The sequence below is a fragment of the Drosophila ficusphila genome, unplaced genomic scaffold (assembly GCF_018152265.1).
Source record: "Drosophila ficusphila isolate 14025-0441.05 unplaced genomic scaffold, ASM1815226v1 contig_286, whole genome shotgun sequence".
NCBI lineage: Eukaryota > Metazoa > Arthropoda > Insecta > Diptera > Drosophilidae > Drosophila > Drosophila ficusphila.
The window spans coordinates 9,641,498-9,664,545 of NW_025064189.1; the positions used below are offsets into that span (position 1 = coordinate 9,641,498).

At 43.6% G+C, this 23,048-nt stretch overlaps 2 protein-coding genes across 2 annotated transcripts; both read right to left on the reverse strand.

The window, feature by feature from the left end:
* Positions 1-801: 801 nt before the first annotated feature.
* On the reverse strand, positions 802-11,400 carry LOC108099198. The gene is made up of 7 exons (XM_017202572.1): positions 10,976-11,400; positions 5,386-5,517; positions 4,675-4,825; positions 4,122-4,576; positions 3,495-3,992; positions 2,416-2,621; positions 802-1,436 (listed from the first exon to the last, which is right to left on the reverse strand). The coding sequence occupies exons 1-7, from the start codon at positions 11,118-11,120 to the stop codon at positions 1,212-1,214; spliced, it is 1,812 nt and encodes a 603-aa protein (XP_017058061.1). The 5' UTR covers positions 11,121-11,400; the 3' UTR covers positions 802-1,211.
* A 4,177-nt stretch (positions 11,401-15,577) lies between these two features.
* On the reverse strand, positions 15,578-21,107 carry LOC108099218. Its single transcript, XM_017202598.1, has 3 exons — positions 20,872-21,107; positions 17,590-18,019; positions 15,578-16,376 (listed from the first exon to the last, which is right to left on the reverse strand). The coding sequence occupies exons 1-3, from the start codon at positions 20,872-20,874 to the stop codon at positions 15,820-15,822; spliced, it is 990 nt and encodes a 329-aa protein (XP_017058087.1). The 5' UTR covers positions 20,875-21,107; the 3' UTR covers positions 15,578-15,819.
* Between the last annotated feature and the right edge of the window lie 1,941 nt (positions 21,108-23,048).

The window sequence follows — 23,048 nt, forward strand, 5'->3', positions numbered from 1 at the left end:
GGAACTCGGACTTGCTCCCACGCATTGAGCCAAGTCAATTGAATTTTTATGGCCAATTTCATTGATTTTAATTTTGCTAATGATAAGCGTTTCTTTGCACGAAACTCCCACTTGATAACGAGCGTGTTGCGGCATGTCAATTCGCTTTTCCCCACGCCGCATTTTAATGGCCCAGGGCTTTTCTTTCGGTTAATTTAAACAAGGTCAATATCACAATGTGGCAGCCAAACGTGTCAGAATGTGTGTGAATCTGATTAGGCGTAAATTGACTTTCTTTTCGCCTCTGAACCTTGCTTCTCATACATTTATTCAAGCGAAGGCACTGATTTTATTTTTCGCCCCAGACAATTTCTCAAAAATATCCTCCTTTTATTTATTAGCCATAAATCAGGCGCTCGCCTTGTCAGACGTTTGTCAAACACAAATTTAATTGCTTATTACAAACATTTTGCGCATCTTACTTGGCATTCAAGGCGCGATCTGCGCATGCGCAAATTGCTCGGTCTTCGGCGACACCCAAAATATTGATGGGTTCCCGGGTTATTTTGGCTATTTGGGCGCACGTCTCCCCTATTTGGTATTACGGAGCAGTAGGAACCAGAATTGGGCCACCGCATTAGAATCAAATGCACGGGCCAGCAGGTGAAACTTCTTCAGGAATTTCCAGCCAGAAGTGACCGCATTCTGATTGGGGGACCGATTATAATGAACATACCTCCATTGGGAGCAGGAAATGACTAGGCAATTATGATCGGAAATTTTAGGGGGTAAGTGAGGTTACATTTGAACAACCAATCGATGTCAACTATCAAATCTGTTTCTTTAATAAGCATCATATAACATAAGAGTACAATAAATAATTTGCATAAATAACTTAAGCCTAGTTTGTTTTTTAATCGCTGCGAATGTATCCGAAACAGTTCTCGATTTCTCGTTACAGGTAAGTTTAAAATTTAGATTTAGATTACAGTTAAGGCATTGCACTAACGGGGCTAAGGGTTACAGCTAAAATTGGTTTACTGGCATTCTCATTGTGCTAAAATTAATTTTGCGCTAGGGCTTCGGGGATTATTTAATAATCAGCATCAGCATCGTCGTCGTAGTACGAAGTAAATCGAAGTAAGTACAATAAATATGTCTCCATTGGAGGTCAGAGTTCAGGTGGTGGGGGGTTGTTGGGTTGGGGGATTGTGTGGTTTTTTGGGGGGGATCTACTGCCACTGGTTGCGGTAGGCCAGGTAGTGGGGGTCCTGGAACTGCGACTGCTGCGACTGCGACTGCGACTGGCGCACCTGGTAGCTGTCCGTGGAGGAGTCGACGTCCTCGACGGAGGGGTCCGTCTGCAGGGAGCGCTTCCAGTAGCTGCCCGGCTCGCTCCAGTCCTCGCCGTGGTCCTCGTAGTGGTGCTGATGGTGGGCATGTTCAACGTATACAACCTAGTTAGAAAATATGCAAGACGTGTGCCGTGAAGTGAGAAACACCAGAGGAAGTACCAAAGAGGCCCAAGAGTGTGAGTTGTGGGTGTTCAGTGTTCAGTATTCAGTTATCTGTTTTCTGTATTCAGTATTCTGAGTGTCTGGGTGTCAAGTGTCTGCCTGTCTGCAAGGACTCCCTCGGAGAGGAGACTCCAGTGCGGCTCATCCGCCCAAAACTCGTACTTACACTGTGTGGGGGAAAGCTTGAAACGACAACGGACTCTAAGATCTGTTTTGGATTTTGGGTCTTAAAGCGTAATCTGTTATTAGTGAACACATTGCTTGGGTTTTACTTAATCAGAGTTGCACGTTTGTGAGCTGTCCAAAATGTTACCATATCTGAAACCAAAGAGGTCTGAATTTGTTAGCATACGGCACACTGCGGAGTCGTTATTAGGTGGAACTCTGGTGGTTGAAGCTGAAGAGGATCTGGAGTTCATCCCCAAAAACAGTTAGAGAAGTTAGAGCGCTCGGGTGATGTGGAAGGAGGCAACGCATTTTACAATCTTTATATACATCTTGTGGGGAAGAAATAGCGAGAGGAAGTAGCAGGGCACACAGAAAGCAAGTTGTTTGTAGATCCCAATGTGATTGAGGTGAATCTCAAAATATTTCTTATACTTAAAAAGTTTATATACATTTCAAAAAGATAAAATTCATTTTATGTTCTTCAAAGAGATTCACCTCATCACATATTTTTCTGTGTACACATAAAAGTGAGAACTCTGACAACAAACCTCGGCCAATATACATTTTCGATCGACTTATGACTAGTGTATGGACATTCTTATCAGAACTGAAAGAGTGCAAGAATCCGTTAGAGTCGGGAATACCTGGGTCTAGCAACCTGAACAAATGTTCGTGTGTGTCAGTACAAAGGGGTTTTCAGCCCGGGAACATCTCACAGGATCACAGGATCCGGGACCCAAGCTCAACTCACCTTCGAGGGCGGACTGCCCCGCTTCACGTCGATCCAGAATCGGGCTATATTGATCAGCAGGCCGATTAGGGCTATGGCAAAGAACTTGACCTGCAGATGGGCTCCCAGGATCTTCAGCAGCAGCTCGATCTTGGCCTTCAGGAAGCTGCCGATCATTATGAACTTGGCCAGGGCCTTCTTCTTCTTCTTCTTCTTGCCACGGGTCACTATATAGTGTTCGAATAGATGGGATCGGGAGTGTTAGTCACGAAATGCTATGAATGGCTTGCACTTACTTCGCTAAACTGAACAAGAACGCAAATAATATTCAATTCTTCGTTTGGGAGGGTGGTGTTTGTTAGTATGAACTGCAGTGCGTGTTAGGTGCGTAAACGATAACGAAACGGCATTCAAAAAAGCAAGCGAAAGCAGGCAGTAAACTTATTTAAACAAAAAAGGAGGTATTTGAAACTATAACTAACTTAAACCGATGTATTTAACATTAAGCTGGTCACTGCTTAAGTATTTTATAAAACTTTTCTATGCTTATAATTTAAAATGTAACTGCAGGTAAAGTAGAGAAGTTGATATTCAAAATGTAACGCCTCGCAGAAGTCTTTCGTTTATAGGCAGCGCCATCTACACAGCTTAATGCGTAAGCTTTACTTCTACTTGTATCGTACAGATGGCGCCACCCAACATTGAAGGTTCAACTGATCTAAAAACCAATTATTGGGTACTCTTAAAAGAATTGATCTTTAAACAAAACTTACGAAAATAAATATGAATTAATATATTCCCATACTTAAACCATTACCTATTTTTCAACAAAAGCAATAAACTCTTAAGCCAATTTAACGAGATAGGCTTTCTTCGGTGGACCAAAGATAGGAAGCTACTGTTTCTACCAGATTATTTACATACAAATTTAATGAATGGCTTGTTGAAGTTCTTATTACCGTTCCACTACCTTGATTTCCACCGAAAAAGGTCTAGATCTCGAACCAAACTGGAAACTTAGTCATAGAAGGCACTGAGTTGTGCTTGGGAAAACGGTGCGCAAAAGTCATGTAAAACCACACGCAGCAAACAACACACACCTCCGTTACTTCTACCATAATTAAGGGGGTTCCTGTGCTTGCGCTTTCCACCGCCGACTCCGGACAACACGTCATCGGCATCGGCCAGCTCGTCGAGGAGCCCCAGTCCCAAGCTCAGGTCGCTCTGCTCGTGCTCCACCGCCGTCGTGGATCCGCCGTGCTGACCCTTCCGCTTCCGCTTGCCCTTCATGCGGCGGTTCAGCTTCTGCTTCCGCTTCTTCATCGGCTTTCCCACCGGCTCGTCGTCATCCACGTCGTGGCTCACCACCGAGGAGACGCCTTCATGTCCCGAGTCCACTTCGTGGTGCTCCGGGGCCGCCTGAACCACCACCAACGTGGCAGGTTGCGTCTCGTGCCCTTGACCCTTCTTCTTGTTCTTCTTGCGCTTGCCGCCCTTCTTGTTCTTCTTCCGCTTGCCACTCCCACCGCCTCCACCTGGTTTCTTCACGGCACCCGCCGCATTCTCCTCGGCGTCCTCCAGTTCGATGAACTCTACACCTGTTTGAGAAAAATTAAATTAATTACTTAGTTACGAAGCTATCCATAAAATGATTATTAAATAAATAAATATAAGAATAGGAAAAATATATTGGGAATTTGTTTAAAGTTCTGTCATATAATAAATACCATTCGAAGTGTTTTCCTCGGGAAATCCAGGGTTTTTCCCACCACTTTGCGGCTGCGCAGCTGGCGAACCACTGAAGACACTTGGCGTGCTTTCCTTTTCATTTTCACTTTCGGGAGCCGAAACCGCCTCATCCACGTCCTCGTCTTCATTCTCCGCTTGTGGTTCCTTTTCACTTTCAGTTTCCTGATCCTGATCCTGCTCTGCGGTGCTGTCCGAGTCGTCGTCCTCCTCGTCCTCCTGGTCGTCGTCGTCGTCCTCCTCCTCCTCATTGTTGGCATCCTCGTCGCCCTCATCCGCGTTCTCCTCCTCGGCCGCGTCGCTTTCATCTTCTGCCTCGGCGGCATCCGCCTCATCCTCGTCTTCCACGCTGTTTCCACTCTGATCGGTTTCACTATCGTCGTCCGCAGCTTTCGGTGTCGGCGTCTGCAGATACTCGTATTCGCGCCCCAGGAAACTGCAGGTGGAGTTTGGGAAAAAAAGATGACAGGAAGAGATGAAAACGCTGGCCAAAATGTGCACCCAACTAGTTTGTCCACCGGCACACACACTCACCCATCCATCGACTCGGCCAGGTATTTCTTCATATAATTCGTGCCGATTTCAATTTTCTTGAGGATGGAAGACGGCTTCTCCTTCACTGGCAACTCCGAGGTGCTGTAGCCGCGTCTCTCGATCGTCGCGTTCATCTGCCGATCGGCCTCGACTGTCCCCGAAAAATAAGTGGAAATAAGTGGAAATAAATTGGTGAGAAAAGAAGAAAATGTTTTCGCTTTTAATTGCCTTTTTATGTAAATCCTTAGCACCTTCGAGGTTTTCTGGGAGTTGCGTGTAAAATTAGCTATACGAAGTCATTGATTATCGCACTAAGTGATCACCAAATTTAGTTTTTTCGGCTCTTGCTTAGATTTTCATCCGCAAAAGCTCTTTGAACTTCAAATTTAGCTAAGGGGTCGGTGAAATTGCCAACTTTTCCTTACTACCATTATTATTTTTGCTTGCATACTCGAATGTGGGAAAAGTCTTGCCAATGAAAACTGTTCCCACTTGTTGCTGGTAACAATTGAAGTTTATATTAACTTTAATACATTTAATGGGAAATGATTTAATTCGGAAAATACAAAAATATTCTGTCATGGTTATTAAATTTAAAAATAAATATTTAACTCTGTATAGAATTTATCGAAGCTAGTTCTTGTGAATATATCTACTTCAAAATAATAGCTTATTACATTTTTTCTTCGGTTAGTATAACTATTCACTCACCCTTTAGTTTCTGCCACTGGAGGTGGAGCTCTCCGTCCCAGGCGTCGAGGATCCTCCCGGACTGCTGGCGGGCACAGGTCCAGGGCTCCGCTCGGAGGGGGCACAAGGCCAGGTCCAGATAGGGGGACACCTCTGCAGAGATACGGAGACACAGTTTATGGAGATCAGCACAAATGCGAATACAAATAGGCGGGACTGGGCAAATATTTGATGGAAAACTGCCAACAAATTGGGCAAACTGCGACCGACAGCTCCACTGACTTTCGTTAGGCTTTCGTAAGCTCATTGGGGATTTGTGGTCTGATTTGGCAGACATGGCTAAAACGGTTATGGCCATGGCCATGGCTCTGACCAGTCTTCAGTGTTCGGATGTGGCCATTTCCAGCCAGTGCAAATATTTGAGTGAAAGTATGTGTGTCCACCACTCGGCACTCGGCCAGCACCACTGGCAATCATATCAACACCTTGTGTGGTTTTTTCTGGCCAGCAACCACCGATGGACGAGTGGTGGTTGCTGTGGTGGTGCGTGCAGATGGATGTTCCCCCTTTTGGCCACCGGTAACCTCGCTTGTTCGCGGCGCGAGCCATGTTTCAGTTGGCATCGGAGATTGCCATCAATCAGCGATGGAGTGAAATGCCCGCCGATTGCCGTCAATTAAAATTATTGTTACCAGTCGTCGTTAATCGCATCTTAATTCGAGCCCATTTAATGGCGAATAAATTAATTTGTCGCGTTGACAAAGACGCCATTGAAATTATAAACACTCTTAGTTAAAATTTTAAAAACAATTAAAGAGCTTTAGATACAATCAGCTAGTGAGTATAAACTTAACAAAAATAAAAAGGAAATACTTTGCTGTATAGTAGAGTAACTTGAAGTTGGAATATACACTTTTTTGGAGGTCTTCTGTGAAGAGTTAGTGTCCCAGGGCATTATTTATTTTCCACTCACTTAATTGCTGGCAATTTCCATATTTTCGTACAAATTGAGCAACTATTTTCACTACTTTAATTCATTAGTATTTGCTTAGGCCTTTTGTTGACTTAATGGCCATGTTGCAGCTCGGAACGAATCGTGATAAGTGAAAACTTAATGTGGCTCCATGTGGGTTTTCTCATGTCGCTCGTTGTCTCTTTGTCACAATTTATTTGGCTCATTTCACTTTCGATGACACCGACACAGCGCGTACTTTGACCCAAGGCTCCCAAGGCTAATACTTCCCAATTCAATGCCATGGAGAAAGCCTCCCGCTGGGGAGGGGGAAAATAAGGAGGGGATGTCGGATTGTCGGATGCCACCAGCCTGTGAAAAATTGTTTACCTGCGACTCGTGGTGACATCCCGTAGATAACATCCTGCTAAATTCAACCCACGCCGCAAGCAACTACAGCAACAACTACAACTAGGAAAAGCTGGCCAAGAAAAGCTGGCCAAGAATGCCGAAAACCGAGTAAGGGAGCAAGGAGTGCCGCCAGGGAAATCGAAGTCTCTGGGGAAGTTCAAAGAAAGACAATTCGTGACCGAGACGCACTTGCAGAAATCTTCTCCTGAAAATACTTTAAATCGCAGTTAAGCATTTTGCTTCTCCTCTTTTTGTTAGAGTCAGATTCACTTTTTATTATACAACACCAATTTTGAGCATCAGTACTTGTTTTTTGCAAGTGTACTCCCTGGCGAGCATCTTCGATCTTTGCGACTGTCTTTTCGGCCGACAAATGTGGCACATTATTTGCAGCAGCTTGGGAGCTGCTTAGTAGCCATTCTGCTGCCTTTTGCCTTTTGGCATTTGCCATTTGGTGTGCTGGCCTTTTCACTTTTCTTCACAATTTCGCTGGCAGGGCGTATGGTAATGCGATGGCGATGGCAATGAAAATGCCACCGACCAAGACCGAAGCTCAATCCCTGTTCCTAATTTCCGATATCAAGGGGACTTTCACTGCAGTCGCAGTCGCAGTCAATGCGTGGCTTACTTATAGTTATGGATAATGTAAAATACAAACTACTACCCTTGGCTCCATGATGGGTGACGCATTTGGGCCTTGGACATGGTAATTCCTATGGTGAGCCTCGCTTTAACTGGCAACTGTAAACTGCCGCCGGTTTGCTGGCCATGTGGGCCAACTCGCACCATTGGCCAAACTCAGACTCAAACTCAAACTTCGCCTGCGGCTAGTGGCCATAACAGTAGCTCGTAAAACATAATCACTGGAAATTCTGAGTTATTTTGTTTGGCCAGATTAAGTTGTAAACTCGAAATGCAGCCACGGTGCATCGTGTGCGGCATTTGAAAGTGAATTGAAAAATTAGACGGCTTCTGAGGCTTTTCTTCAGGGTGAATTTTTAATGAGATACCAATTCGTATTCATATTTTACCCCAAGGCTTAAATGTACTACAATGTATATATTTTGTTGTAATTTGTTGCATGCTTATGTTTATGTTTTTCCAGCCCATTGGGAATGCTTTTTATGGCAGTGGTAAATAAATTGGTACATTGAAAGTAAAGGTTTGGTTGGTTATTCCGAACAGCCTAGTTTCAAAGGTAATAGGTGTTCTCTGAAAAGAGAAATTATCTTATACATTTGTTTACTTGAAAACATCTTCATCTGCAATTATTCAGTCTGACAAGATTTAAATTAAATGTAACAAAATTGATTCTTTTTGTCTGTAACAACCAAGCACTCTCAATTTAAATCGCCGCAAACCTTTTAGGGTAGCCAAATTAAAAGCAATGATCTAGTGGTTTCAGCATTTAAAGCATCCCAGACTTCATTACAAAAGAATTTTATGGCCATTATAGAAATCGGACGGAACAATGTGGCACTCTTAACCGTTAGCGAGCGACCCATCAGCCAGTTGGATTTACTATAAGAAACTTTGGACATGTGAGCTGAGCTCCGCGGAGCTTGAAACTTTAATAAACTTTCACTGGTTTCGATCTGGCGCAGAATTTGAATTGAAGACACCGCCGACGACGACGAGTCAACCGCAGAGTTAAATGCGAACTCAAAACCCAAACAAGACATGGCCATTGGCAACAACTCAAACAACAACCGCGCACATGTTGTTTATTGATTAGAGCTCCACTTTTGCTAGGCAAATCTATGGATGCACCGGGGGAAAAGTGTTGCTTACTTCAACTAAATGTTGTTTAAAGACTTCATGTTTTCATGTTGGTATGCAAATATGTTCACAAGCCAAGAAAGCTAAATAAGATAAGATGCACTTTTCACGCTCTGTATTTATATATAGAAAAGTAGTGAAGAAAATAAAAGTTTTCCAAGAAACGGCAAGTCCGAGTGCAGATACTTTTCCCGATCAGGTTTGCCCGCTAAGTGAGAAGTATCCACCTGCCAATTACAGAAGTATTTCCACATTTTTCCCTGTGTGGCTCTGGCTGAAACTGAAATTGTAATCCAAATCCAGCTCAATGCCTACGCAGCAACCCAGTGGCGACTCAAACTTGACAGATGGAGTTGAAGCGGTTACAGCTTCATGCGGCTCCTCCAGTTGACCATCTTTCAATTCGCTGCCAACTGCCAAACTGGGCGAGATGCCAATGCCTGAAAAGCGGCAATTAAAAAATGAAATTAGATTTCATTCCAGTGAAGCAGCAGCAGCACTTTTCATTTTGTGCGCTCGGCTTCGACCAAAAATGTCACCAATGTCGTTCCGTTTAGGAGTCATCCAGCGGTTTCCAGTGGCTTTGTTTGCCTTTTGGTCAGACCCGTTCCTCTTCGGACCGGGCTTATTTAAATAGTAGGTGACTCGCCGCCTCGGACACTCTCACATACAAATATGACGGTTATAACCCAATTACGAGCGCTTTTCGAGTTTTTCTGTTGTGTTTTTTCGCCTCGCTTGGCTTTTGGTGTCGGCGCAATTTGTACAACTCCCCGGAATGGAGACCCCGCCACTCCTCCTCCACCAGCTCCCTTTGGCTTAACACCACCAACTTGGTGTAGTCTCTGTCTAAATCCGAGAGCAAGACGTCAACTTGTTCGGACGGCTGTTTATCCACTCTTGTGTTGTTTGGGTTGCCGTTGTTATTCTGACTTTTACAGGTGTTTCCCTTCGGGAGGTGGGCTTGGTGGAAAAGTTGGGGCTTGGCTGGGATTACTTTTAGATATGAGAAGTATTTGATTAAAGAGCTAGTCTTTGTATCTTCAAATACAAAGCCATACAAATGTCGCCGTGTGTAGTGCATTATATATTAATCTTAAAATACAATAAGAATACAAGATTTATTCTACGCTTGTTTGAAATTAAAAAAAATATTGAATTCTGTTTAATGTTGTTTCAGTAAAAAGAATAACCATCAATGGATACTCCAAGTAATCACTTTTAAAAGAAAAGCATATTCGCATAAGTTAAAACTTTGGAAATTACTGCACATATCTTCTCTTAGGTTATTTTTACTTATCATCCGAATTTTCATTTTAAATCCAGACAAACTTATCAGATAATCACTAGACTCCCCCACTCAACCCCAGATATTCCACCCTCTACTTTCTTAATTAAATTTACATATTCCCCCGTCGAGTGTATTTGATATTCGTTTAATCGGCGGGCAAAACGTTAACTCATGTTGCGCTGCCAGTTCTTTAATGACTCGACATTCAGCGGAGTCTATCGTAATACCCGACCAGCCGCCCTTCTTTCGGTTCTGGTTTAGTTGGCTATGACCCATATTACTTGCTCAGAAGCAGAAGCAGAAGCAGATCGAGACGTCAAGTGCCCTAAACGATAACGACGTGTGTTTCTTTCGGGTGATTCTTTCTTCTTGCACTTGTGCCTTCCGCTTGCTAATTGTTCGCCATGCACCCGAAGCTTTTGGGAGAACCAGAAAAAAGAACCCAGTAGGATCAAAAGCAGAACAGCAGCGGTCAGGAGAAGAGTGTCGTACGCTCCATAACGTAACAGATCCAAAAAGGCAGGAACCAACTCGCATGCAGCTAGTTTGTTATGCTGCATTGCCCATAAAAGTCACCCGAAGAAATCTCATTTGGAGCCCCACAATGTCAAGTGAAAAAGAAAAGTATGAGAAGTACTACACTTCAAGCTGGTAATATAAATCATTATGAATTTATGCAGAGACCTATTTCCAGCAAAGAAGCTTGTGGAAATAGATTATTTTAAGCTGTTTTAAGTTGGTTAAAGAGAGTGCAACTTAACCACAAACTAAAACCGATCAGTTTCCCAGTTTTTCTCTATGTACGGGTACTCCCCTCCTTTCTGGCCAAGATTAATGCCCGTTTGTGTGTGGCAGCCTGACGCTTTTGATGGATCTGTGGCCACTCCAGTGGCTCGTAAATCTCTCGCGATTCTTTGGCAGTGACAGTGGCCACTTTCGTTTGGCGGCTGGCCGATTATATAATTGCCGAACGCTGCTGAATCGCCACTCTCACAGGTCCGCTTAATGAACTGAAATTTCACTGCAATAAAAGTATTTCACTGGGGCTTTTGTTTATGTTTTGATTGCTGCCACTCGCTGGCCACTCGTAACTCGACTAGCAAATGGAATACTTGGTAAAAATTCAGAGAAATTCGGGGGCTGTGAGAGACCTGCCTTTGATTGGGGAGCTGGCTTACCATTTAATCGGCGGCCAACGGGGGCGGGCGTTACGGCCAGGCTTACTAAGTGGCGGGCTGGCAGACTCCAGGCTTCGGATAAGGAAATCTGCGATGGCAGGAGCAGGCAGATCAGGCCTGCTATAACATAAGGCTGCCAGTCCATTTCGCTGGCAGATGGCAGATGGCTCTCCTCTCTTGGATTATATATTGAATATATATGATTGTTTATACACTTGCACCGTTAGGTGGAACCAGAAGGCAGAGTCAACACACTTGATTTATATACACTTATCGACACGCACGAGAACAACGGCGCTTTGTTCCATTTTCGAAACCCGAAATCGAACCGCACGAATTTTGTAACGAATGTTGCTAGTTGGCTTTGGCTTTGGCTCTGGTTGGCTCTACTGCGATCTGCTCCCGACCAAGTTCAAGGTAAGATTAAGCCATGACGCGCATACGTAAGAAGTTTTATACCGCCGCCCGACTTAAGAGAGTGCGATGTGAAAGCGCTCGCAGCGCGGCTCTTTGGAAAGTTGGCAGTTGGCATTGGAGCTGGCCAAAAGAGAGCCGCGTTCGTCTTCTTCTGTCCGCTGACTTGTTGGCCGGTGTGGATTTTAGCAAATGTGCGGCATGCACTGAACAAACGGATCAATTAAGCTGTCCGCTATGCGCATTTCCAGTGTCACACTAAATGCGCCACGGGAATTCTCGGGGGTTCGGTATGAGGTATTTGGTATTAGGTATCCAGGGTTCAGAGTTCAGGGTCATATGTGAACCAACGAACTCCGACTTGACCCGCATAGGGAGCTATTTTACAGGTATTGTCTCGGGCAACTGGAAAAGAGATGGAAAGAGATTCATCTCCCTCCGAACAAAAGGGGTTTTGGTTTTGGGTTGACCACCAACAAAGAACTCACATTTAATTCAGCTTTTGTTTCGTATGCAAATTTATTTACTTTACAATAAGTTCACTAGTTAGCCCACTTAAATCCTATTAATTTAATGGCTAAGCTGGGCTTATTTAAATAAAAAATTATCCGTTTGATTTAATAGTATTAAGTAAAGTATATAATTGGATTCTCTGTAAGCCATCTTAAACGGGAATAGAGTATCCCACTAATCGATAGCTAAACTTGATTTACAAGAGCACTGAATAATCTGCATCAATCATCTGGGAATGAATAACCCACAAGTTGAACTTCACTTTTCACTACTCGCTTGAACTCCTTGATATCATTGGAAATTCATTCGTGAGATGCTAATCCTGTAACGAAATGCCTGCATGGAGATGCAAATCCTGCAGGGGGTCAAAAAGGTTCCTCTCCCATGGAAATTTTCCTCCAAGCAGCGATGAAATTTCCACCCACATTAGTGAACCAAAGCAGTAGCCAAAAAAGGGGTATTTAGCATACCCCTTCACCACTTTTACTTTCTTTCCCAACGAATTCATTAGCACCTCCCAGCTGTTGCATCGAAATTTGGTAATCAAATTAACAACAGCGACACAGTTGCATCATTGATAAATTCTGGCTGTGAAAAGACCCATTTTTCACCTGACGAGCAAATGAAAAATGAAAGTTTTCTATCCGTTTACCCGAGTCGAGCCCACAATTGACTTTGGCAATTGGCGAACTAATGCTATTTATCTGTAAGGGCTGGGCCTACTTCAAAAACCGATCTTTAGAAGAGTGAATATCAAAGGGGCGCCACCCTAAATACTGACACGCTGAAAAAGAAAGTTGGCACAATCCATTGATAATACAAAATCGAAGTTTTGAACGAGGTGTGACCGAATCGGGGCCCAGTCCCATTTGGTCAATCCCATTTGGTCAACGCACTCGCACACTGCTCGAATTTCTGATTAGCCGCATTACGAAATTACGAAATTATCCGTTGTGAGCTGCGATTTAGCGGAGAATTCGTGATGGACGCTCACTTGTATGTATCGTGGGTATATCTTTCATATCATATATCAATTTCACTTTCCGCGGACAGGCGACAGGCAATTAAGGAGACATAGGGCTGCCAAAGACGTCGCCGAGTAGGTAGCTAGTGGGTTAATAAGGTAGTTGACATCCCATCCAACCCACCGACTTCAGGTGCCCGTTCCCAGCCGCGTCCAATTATCATGTTAGAAAGAGAGTGAGAGCGGCCAGATCCGCTGACAGCACGTCCCCAACCCCCAAGATCCCCAATCAGGCTCGTACATGCAGAGAAATACTGAATAATAATGGAAGCATTGTATACTGTTTTAAGCAAAAACAAAAAAGAAGCCTTATACCCTTGCAGTCATAAAATTTATTAATTTCAAAAACCATACCAAGTCAGGGGACGATGCACTGCATCCTGGAGTGAAGTCCAAGAAAACGTAAAAAATATTTAATTATCATTGCCGATGACGTGGCGATTGGTAATGTAATTAACATTACATTTACATTACATTACATTAAAAATTAAAATTAATGTTAACTTCATGTTATCTAACATTTTTTCTGGTGTTAAATTTGCATATTACAAGTTCAATATTTTAATTTCAGTGATCAGTCAGAGAGGGGTAAACATTTGATCTTTGGTTGAAGAACCAAATTTACTTACTTAGAATTTATTTTCAGATTAAACTTTGAGTTTGGTTAAGAAATGATTAATCAAAAGGTATAGTATATCTAATTTTTCTTTTCGTGCACTTGTGACCATCAGATGGTTGGCCCAGTGTCTTGGCTGTCAGTTGGATGCAATTATCCACATTTTCTATACAGCGAAGCCGAAGATGCTGGCCGCTGTGCATCTGTCGATGCTCATGATTTGTCGCTGGCGAGCCGGCTTCCATCCAAATGTAATGGACAGAAAAACCTTTGGAGTATTTCAATAATCGCAGTTGGCCACTGGCTGTGCGTTAGAAAGCCGCCTGGTAGAGAAATCCGGTGAGCATTTTCATTTATTGCTGCTTTGTACTGGTCTAGCTATTATATTTCGCCCCTGCCGCTGGTTTGGCCTTATCAACTGCTGGCTTCAAGCAGCGCCATTTTGATTTTGGCACGGCTAACTAATTAATCGAGGCGCCCGACTAAGGCCGTCCTCCGCCGACAAAGAAGACATCACCGGCGGACCTGTCAGTCAAGTCGCTCCGCAGACGTCACCGGCCCACACTTATGACTTACGACTGGCTAATGGCTGGCACCGCCGCATCTTGGCCAAGTCCACCAACTCACCAGCTAAACAGCTCACCAGGTCCTCCTATAAATTAGTCAGCCAGCGAGCAAGATTCCATAACGCCAGTTGGCCAGCCTTGGGGATCCCGGGAGCGGGGGATGAGCGGAATACAGATCGTCATTACATGCCTGCTCGGCTGTCTGAACGCCTCTAATTGCGTCTGATAAATATTTATCGAGCACCTCGCCGCTGGCCGAATCTTGTTTGGCTCAAGTGGCCGTCGGAAAAATGCTTAATTGCCCGTCAAGTGCTTCTGGCTTCGCTTTCTATGGCGGCTAATTAACAGGTCCTTGCTAATATTAATATTCATCATTCCGCCCGTTGAGCGTGTCGTGCTTTTCGCAGCTTTTTATTGCCGCCAAACGAAAGACTTAGGGCACGAACTTGCCGGAGTGACATGACAGATTGTGATGCCTACTTTGCGGATGACTCGCAACTCTTCGGCACTCTTTTGGGGCTTCGGCTTAAGCAGGGACTTGAACTATCTAAGCCAGAGATAGTAAATAAAAAATTTTTGAGCTCATCTGGCAACGGTAAAGGGTTGGATCATTCCGGCGTTTTAACTGGGCTCATAATTTACGCTGTTTAACAGACACTTTTATGAGGAAACGCTTCTTGTTGTTTAGCGATTGAATTTCTTTTGCTTGTCTTATTAAATGATATATAAATATTAAACCTACAAATGGTATAATCTTCTTTCAAATCTGTTTGTAACTAAACAAGATACAACTTATCTACCGCTCAGTCAATCAATGTCATGTTCATGTTTTAACACCTGCTTCTGTAAACATTATTTGCTACAGCCCCAGATAATCCATCAATCAACACTCGTGTTAACCGATATAATCACTCTATCAGCCAAGTGGGGTTATTTGAAAGCCAGCAATTACTCCATCCCAACCATTTCCTGCCATATTTAGTAATCCGATCTCTCAGTTTGCCCAAATATTTGAAGTAAGTGAGGCGATCCAGGAGAGCGATGAGGTCGGGCCCATTTGGCAGTTGCTAATAGCCAAAGCGGCTTATCCCCTCCACATAAATTGATCATAATTGGATATATCTGGTTGCCTTAAGCTACCTTTAGCTGCCTTCAAGCTACCGAAAAGCGGCAGTCGAACAGCGTCTGCGAAATCCGCAGTGTCAAGTCATGACTCGGACTTCCACCTCAGTGTTCGCGATGGAGCCGATGATTAGAAGCAGCAGCACACGCCCTGCGATCTGGCCAAAGAAAAAAAACCACAGCGGTGGCGGAGTCGTCAGAAGGCCCGTCGAATGGCCAATTAATCACAGACCCCGAAAGCCCGGCCAAAAGCGAGCCACACAAACCGAACAGACTTTCTTCGCAGACACATCAATCAATTTGGAGGTAATTGTTTCGGCGGACTCAAACAAACGGGCACAGATCGCTACTATTAGGCTACTTTATTTGTTACAAATTATCATTCATTCATTAGATTAGGGCTACGGGGCAAATAACTTAGCTAAACTCTAGAATCGTAACTAAATATTATAGTTTTAGGTGTACGTAAAGCTGCGTCCTCGAAAAGTCGCTGACTAAGTGTGTGCTAGCTAATTAACGCGGTGGTCGATGACTTCCTGCGGAATCCTTCGCGGACAGCTCCTCCTCCTGATCCTCCTATTCCTTATGCTCAGCGGATGAGGCGTCTCGCCCTGTACTTTGTGGGCAGCAGGGACATGGGATCGGTGTTGTTGGGCACCTCACCAGCGATCCCGCCCACCGGCTGGCTATCGGTGAATTGGCCAGTGGGAGCGTATCCTCCGTACGGATCCGACCGACTGGCCCACCCGCCCGACTGCGACTCGTACTGGTATCCCTGCCCGGCCAGCTGTGCCTGCGTCTGGGCGTTCCCGTGGATGTGCAGGTGAATCTCCTTGCTGGGCGGATGCCCGCTTCCGTGTCCAGTGGGTGCAGTGACTCCCCAGGACTCCTTGGCGTGCGGATTCCAGCCCGGGTAGTTGAAGCTCGGCGCCGTGTGCTCGTACTGACCGAAGAGACTCGACTTCAGCGTGATGAACTTGCCCAGGATCGCGATGGCGTTCATCAGCACCAGCACCTTGAGCAGGAACAGCGACTTCATCCCGATGGCCACCAGGAAGGCCACCATGGCCGAGAGGACGCCGAACTTGAAGATGATCGGGATGAGGGCCATCTGCAGGCGGCGGATCTTGCCGAAGGTACGACCCTCTGAAAGAAAAGTTTATATTATTACATGTAGAATAAATAATAAATTATGTAAAGTAAAGAATCTATATATGCCTGTTGTTAATAATAAAAAGTTCTATATAAATCATTAAGCTTGGATACAGACAACTAGCTTTAGGTGTCATAAATGTTTAATATTGTTATATTTTATGAAGGCCTAGCTATTTGGATCACACTCCCAATTAAACTCCCAAATTCCTAGCAACCATCCAGGTGAGGTCCATAAAATATTCATTAATTCTTAAAGTGCCAGAGGCGTCTCTTTGGAAACTCCCCGAAAGACCGCTGGGTGTTTATCTCCCTCGACCGCTATAATTTCATCAATAAACAGAGCTGAACGCTCAGCTATGCGAAAGTCCAATAAAAAACAATTCGCAAACAACGAGAAAAAAATCAAGCAAAAATATTTTCTCATCGTTTAAAGATGAGCAAGCCGCTTTTTGTTGTCTTATTTAATAAATAATTTGAGCGGCTCTAGAAAGATGCGGAAAGTGAAATTACAATCGTTGCCCGCTACAAACAAACAAACTTATATCTCGACTCGAAGTCGGGGCTGATTTTTCTCAGCTCTTCTGTGTTAACACCTCTTAGCGGCTTTTGCTGTTTGTTTAGCCGCTTCAGGTTTCATTGAAAACGAAAGTGAGCCGAGCAAAAGGGCGCTGGGAAATCGGCTTTGATTAGAAAAGCCGCTAATCATTTGGGGGCAGATGCAATCAGACTGAATGGGACACGCACTGAGCTGATTTTGAATGAGCACACTAATTGCAGTGTACACACGGAGAAAATGGGAGGTCTTAATCTGGTTTACAGCAAGTATTATATCATAGGCGTTGTAAAAGCAGTTAAGTTGTAAGAGGATTTACTGGTAAGCTATTATCATAAGTAGTTTACGATCGGAAGGAATATAAAATGTTGTTGTTATTATTACAAATGTAACATGTTACTTGATAGTTTTGAAATTACATGATGATATATTAAGTAAGCAATATAGAAAACACTTTCGTTATATATGTTACAAGACTGTCTGGTAGTTTTGAACTTTTAACTAGATAAAGAAACACTTTGCAACCAATTAACTTTAGTCTAATCTGATTTTTTTCGTGTGTAGGCTGTTTTTAAACTGCGTTTTGTTTGTCGTTTATTTTTCGCTCTTTGTTTTTTGTTTTTTATTTGTTGTTTTTTGGCGGGGACTCACCCACAGCTGAGTTGCCGGACGCGGGCTTCCCGTCGTCGCTTTCGTCATCGCCGAAGAGGCTTTCACTGAGGTCGCTGCGCAGCCAGCTCCACAGAGTGCGGACCATGCCCCAGACACTGAGATCCGTGGGATCCGTGGCGGCCTGGACTGCAGTGGGGTTCTTGCTGCCGGAGGCGGCGGCGGCTTCTTTGTCTGCATCCGCAGCGGATTGCTCCTCCTCCGCCGGCTCCTCGTCATCATCTTCATCACTCTCCTCGTTGTCGTCGTTCTCCTCAGCCTCAGCCGGCGATGCAGCGGCCTCCGCCTCTGGTTTTTCCGAGGGCTTCTCCGCCTTCTTGGTTATCTTGGCCCCGAAGGCGCTGCTCAGGCAGCAGAAAGCCAACAGAAGCAGCAGCAGCGAGTGCCGCGCACTTGAACTCTTTGTGAGAAACTGAAAGTGGAACCAACAGAGAAATTATATCAGTATGTGCCGGCGTTCAGTGTTCAGTGTTCGCCTCTCGTTGTCTCTCATTGTCCGAGGAAAAAGCCATTTCATCATCGCGAGCTGCGGAAATTGCGTAAACAAAAGACTTAGGAAACGAACCTGTTGCCACCTCGTCGCCGTGTCGTGAAACGCACTTTAGAATCCACTTTAAACCACTTCAACGGTTGCGGCAATAAAACATTTTATGGCCTTGTCTCTGGGTGCGAAAGCATTTCCCATTTTAAACCGAACTCCAGTCTTTCGTAATCCACATTTCTGTGGGGGTAAACACATTTCTTTTGCCTTGCCGCAGATATCAGTTTGTATGCAAATTCGAGAGGTTGCAAAAAATATGCCACATTGTATAAAACAGTGATTTATATGCATAAAGATACAGCCGGATGGAGACAAAGTGAAATTTAAGCAGGTTGTTTTGTTTGGATATTCAATAATTAAGCCGTTGGGTTAGTTCTTTGTGCCTAACTTTGAGTTTATTTGTCTTTTAATTGGTTTCTGTTTAAATATTAACTGAAAGCCTACCTTAAAGCTTCTCACCAAAACCACAATTCATTGAGCATTTAGCATTCCCACCGAATTTCTTCGAAAACAAGTAGGCAACCTTCACTTCCCCTAAGTGAAATTTGAATATGAACTTACGAACCCATATCTTCGGCCAAAATAGCTCCACCGAGAATTCCCAAAAACCGAAAGTCATGGCTACGCGCTTTCCATTTCCAATTCACCTGCAGAACTCCCTGGAAACACAGATATAATTGCTATACCCAATTTGGAGAATCTCCGAAGCCCATGGGAATGGAACTAAGTTGTTCGAAAGACAATAAACCAACAAAAGGTAAACAAATTATGTGGAGCTAACGGTTGGCTTCATTCCCCGAAAAAAAGAATATTCGTCAAATGTGTTTAATTAATCGGTCCAAAAGAATTTGCCAAGATGCCAGAAGTTTTCGACTTAATTTGCGTTCGCTTTGCATTATTGGATAAAAGGCTATTTATGGCCCTTTGTGAGGCCTCTTTATTGTGAATGATCCGCTCTTTTATTTGTAGGCCAACTGGCTTTGTGCCCGATTTGTTTTGGCTCCAACTGTAAATGGAAATCTATTTTGGCATGGCCTTGATTCGGATCAAGCTGAGCGGGAAAATTGATTTAAATTTCGTGCGGGCTTTGTAGACGCGGGAAACTGAAGAAGAAAGTCTTTCCCCAGTGACGCAAGAGCCGAAGAAACGCATTGTTAAATACCGATTTATTGGTATTAATTGCTTTGCATAATTTTCCACTTCAGATTGACAGACTGAACTCGGTTTTTCGGCTTAGTTTCACTGCATATTTGTTTTAACCGCGAGCCCAGCCCTTTAATTAGCATCTTCTGGGTTGTTTCATCATCAAACTTAAATGTTATCACATCTGACTCACACACACACACACTCACTCACTTTCAGGCCACTTTATGGGTGAAATTTCATTCGACTTTATCTGGCTTATATGTAAATATTAACCGAAAATATTTGCACTTGCTGCCGGGCAAGATTTCGCCTCGAGTTCCGACGAAATGGTGCCGACCACCCATAAAATGGTTACTATCTGATGAGTCGTCACATTTAATCCGGTTGAGGGGAGTTCGCATAATAAATTATTATTAATATAATATTATTATTCGGATCTAAGGATGTTTTCCACTGGCAGATCTCGAAAAATTCCCCTAAATTGTGAATTTATCGCATTTGCTGAATAATTTGTCTACAATTTGGAATCGTTTCTGTCTGCCTCCCGAATTATTCAACAATGATAATGAAAACACCGAAATTAACTAAATTAAACGTAAATGTGGTAAACATTATGGCACAATAGCATTTTGCTAATTCCGCTAATCAAGCCAATGAAATGTTTATTGTTCATAATATTAATTAGAGTAGCCATAAAATACGTTAACTTTCCTTTCACGTGGGTGTAACATTTCTGGAATAGGCATTTCTGATTTTATTACAGATCGCACTCATAAAACAATAAAACCCGGGGTTATCTCGTGTGATTATGCATCTGAGGCACGACTTTCTAAGTTTATTGCAGGGCTTGTCATAATAAAATGTACGAACTAGTAAAGTTGTTAGTAAAACGTTGTCGATTATGCAATTGAATGGCACGTGGTTGAGGCCATAAATTCAACCATTCGACCATTATCTAATGGCGATATAATGTCGCAGTTCATGACACGGCATTGGGGCCGAAATGTGGATGTGTAGCTTGTGCCTTGCCAGCCAAGTTAATAACAGCTCGGGGATCTTACCAACAATTGAAAACTGGCCCGAATGAAAACACGCCTCAAAAGAAAGTTCGGCTTTGAACTGACCAAACAAACAAGTGATTTTTGTGCCAAGAATTGTTGGCATTTGTCGCACTGGCTTTTTGGCTAACATTTTCTACAAAATCTTTTGTAGTCGCGCCTTTTCTTTTCCTAAGAGGTTGAGGAAAAGCGTTTTGTGACACTTAACGCGTGCTTAGAATTTCAACGAACAATGCACTGGAAAGAAGAACTACTGAACCCTAAAAAAGCAGCTCAGAAATTCTATTCAGGTTGTGTAGAGCTTAAGTAATTTTTAATTGATGATGTTTTGACTCTATTGTATTTTCACACAAAAATTGAGATTAATATTGAGCATCATTTTCTTGAAGAAAATCTAATTCAAAGTAGCGAAACGTTATATCTAGTTCATTCTTGCTTCTAGTTGAGATATCCAGCAAATCGGTGTTTATTATCTGTCTGCATAGTTATTGAACTTGGCCGCTGTTTTTTCGTACTCACCATAATTAAGGCTGTGACTTGCTGATTAGAGTGCGATAATTGCAGGCACTCGCTGTATCCCGGGTTATTTGTGATTGATTTGGACCACTTTCACGCGAATCTGCGCCAGACACGCAGCTGTTGGCCGAAAATAAGTACACACGATAGTTGAGTTGGCCAAGGAGTGCAGAGACGATGGACTTGGCTTTGGCTTTGGATCGAGTTCGGATGGAAAGCGACTGCAACGCTTGAGATGTTTCCGCTGACTGGCAATCCGAGTTGGCCGCGGCCACCAGGTAAGATCCACATTCGCTGCCTCAGTCGACGCAGCTGCTCTGCTCGGACTTTTGGTAGACGGTAGTTGGTTGATGGCAGATGCGGACCAGTCTTGGCCAAGTCGCTTGGCGCTTCTTCGCCGTGTTTGCTCGGCCAGCCAACACCAGTTGGCACTCTCACAATCGCCAGAGACAGAGACACGCGCTCCTCTCCCAGTTACAATTTCGTTTTCAACACTTTCTTCACAATTTCCCCTAAACGCCAGCAGCAGCCACCAAAAAAAAAAAACAACAAAAAACTGCAAAGTCAATGTCTCCATTTGGGCCTTATCTGCAGTGAGCCTCTCTTTCTGGCTTCCTGTATCGGTTGCCTTATTTACGAATTGTCGTGCAATGGCTCAGAGCATGAAAACCGTTTGTGAACGTGACGAGACGCACAACTGACGTCACAAGATCCGTGGAACGAGGGTCTAACATATATCTTCCAATCTGCAATCTCCAATCTCTTCATATGTGATACTATTTTAATAGGTATAGTGTGAAAAATAATTGAAATATATTCAAATATGATTTCAAGATTACCATCAGTACTATTTAGGAAATAAAAATGTTTATCATTTGAATTTGTACTTTATTCTTTTAAGATAATCTGTATATCCAATTTAGTGAATGTAAGCCAAAAACGCATTAAGATAATGAAAGAAAATTAGTTCCTCTGCAGATATTGCGTTCTGCTGCACTTACCCCATCAAAAAGTGAATTGCACTTTTCCTAATTAACTAATTGGTAATACAAAACAACTTAACAATTTCCCCAAAAGATCGCTGCGTCTTGGTGCCTTGGCAGATAAATGGGTTTTGTGGCTTTCTCGTTTCTCGTTTCGTATTTCGTGTTTCGCCTGCGTGGTAAACCGATGCCAAACATTTTTGCCGGCTACCTCTTACAAGCCATCCGTCGCTTTGAGCCGCGTTCCGTGATTCGATTGTCGTGACCCATTTCCCCACTACGCAGCTTCTCTCTCTTTCTGGCTGGCGCACTCGCTCTCTTTCTTTTACGCACCGAACCCATTCACATTCCCCGAAGATCATCTGTTCCAAGTGATTTGCATGAGAATGTCGCGTGTGTTGGGTTAAAGTTCTATATCGATAACCTATTCATATCAAGTGGATTCCCTTTGATTTGTGGCCAATAATTGTCACAGTTCTTGGCAGTGAGGAAGTTACAGTTAAGAAGAACGTTCCATTCGAATGTTGCTCCAGAAATGCCCAACAAACGAATCTTATGAAGTGGAAAGCATTTTATGATCCCAAACTTTATTGGCATTACATCAAAGGCAGTTTCCACACATCGCTTACATAAACAATGCAGGTTCATTGCTCTTCTCGGGTGCAGTGTAACCCAAGGGATTGTCCAAATCATTACATAATGCTGGCCAACTGGAACTAGCGATTGTGTGTGAAAACCGTTAAGTACACACACTCGGGCTCAGGTTCAGGTTCAGCCGGAGGTTGAGCTCGGGGTTCAGGTTTTCCGGCTCGCTGGGCTGCTCTATGAACGTGTCAACGGAACTCCAACTCCACAAAGGTCGCGTTCTCTGTAAGAACCCCCAAATACTCAGACGGTCCTAAAGCAGTCGAAACCCTAACGGTTCTCACACCTTTTGTGCCTCGAGCAGCCCCACATTCTGGACTATCAATACTGTTTTGGTGGCAACATTTGCATTTTTATGGCCGAATCATATTCCCCAGATGCCTTTCATTGTTCAACAGCAATTAGCTATCTAAGCGATCCAATTACAACTGTGATTTTCCCTCTATAGTCTAAAGATTTTCTTTGATTTAAGTCATTCTGGCGTAGGCATTTCTCACCATTAGGTTATCTTAATTGACCAATTGCCTTTGTGATTTATGAGACACTATTTGG

Coding starts and splice junctions, on each gene's coding strand:
- LOC108099218 (XM_017202598.1), bottom strand. Junction 16,377..17,589: donor GTCCGGCAACTCAGCTGTGG/GTGAGTCCCCGC, acceptor CTTTTCTTTCAG/AGGGTCGTACCTTCGGCAAG.
- LOC108099198 (XM_017202572.1), bottom strand. CDS start 11,120: ATGGACTGGCAGCCTTATGTTATAGCAGGCCTGATCTGCCTGCTCCTG. Junction 5,518..10,975: donor CGTTGGCCGCCGATTAAATG/GTAAGCCAGCTC, acceptor GTATCTCTGCAG/AGGTGTCCCCCTATCTGGAC. Junction 2,622..3,494: donor TTATGGTAGAAGTAACGGAG/GTGTGTGTTGTT, acceptor AACACTATATAG/TGACCCGTGGCAAGAAGAAG.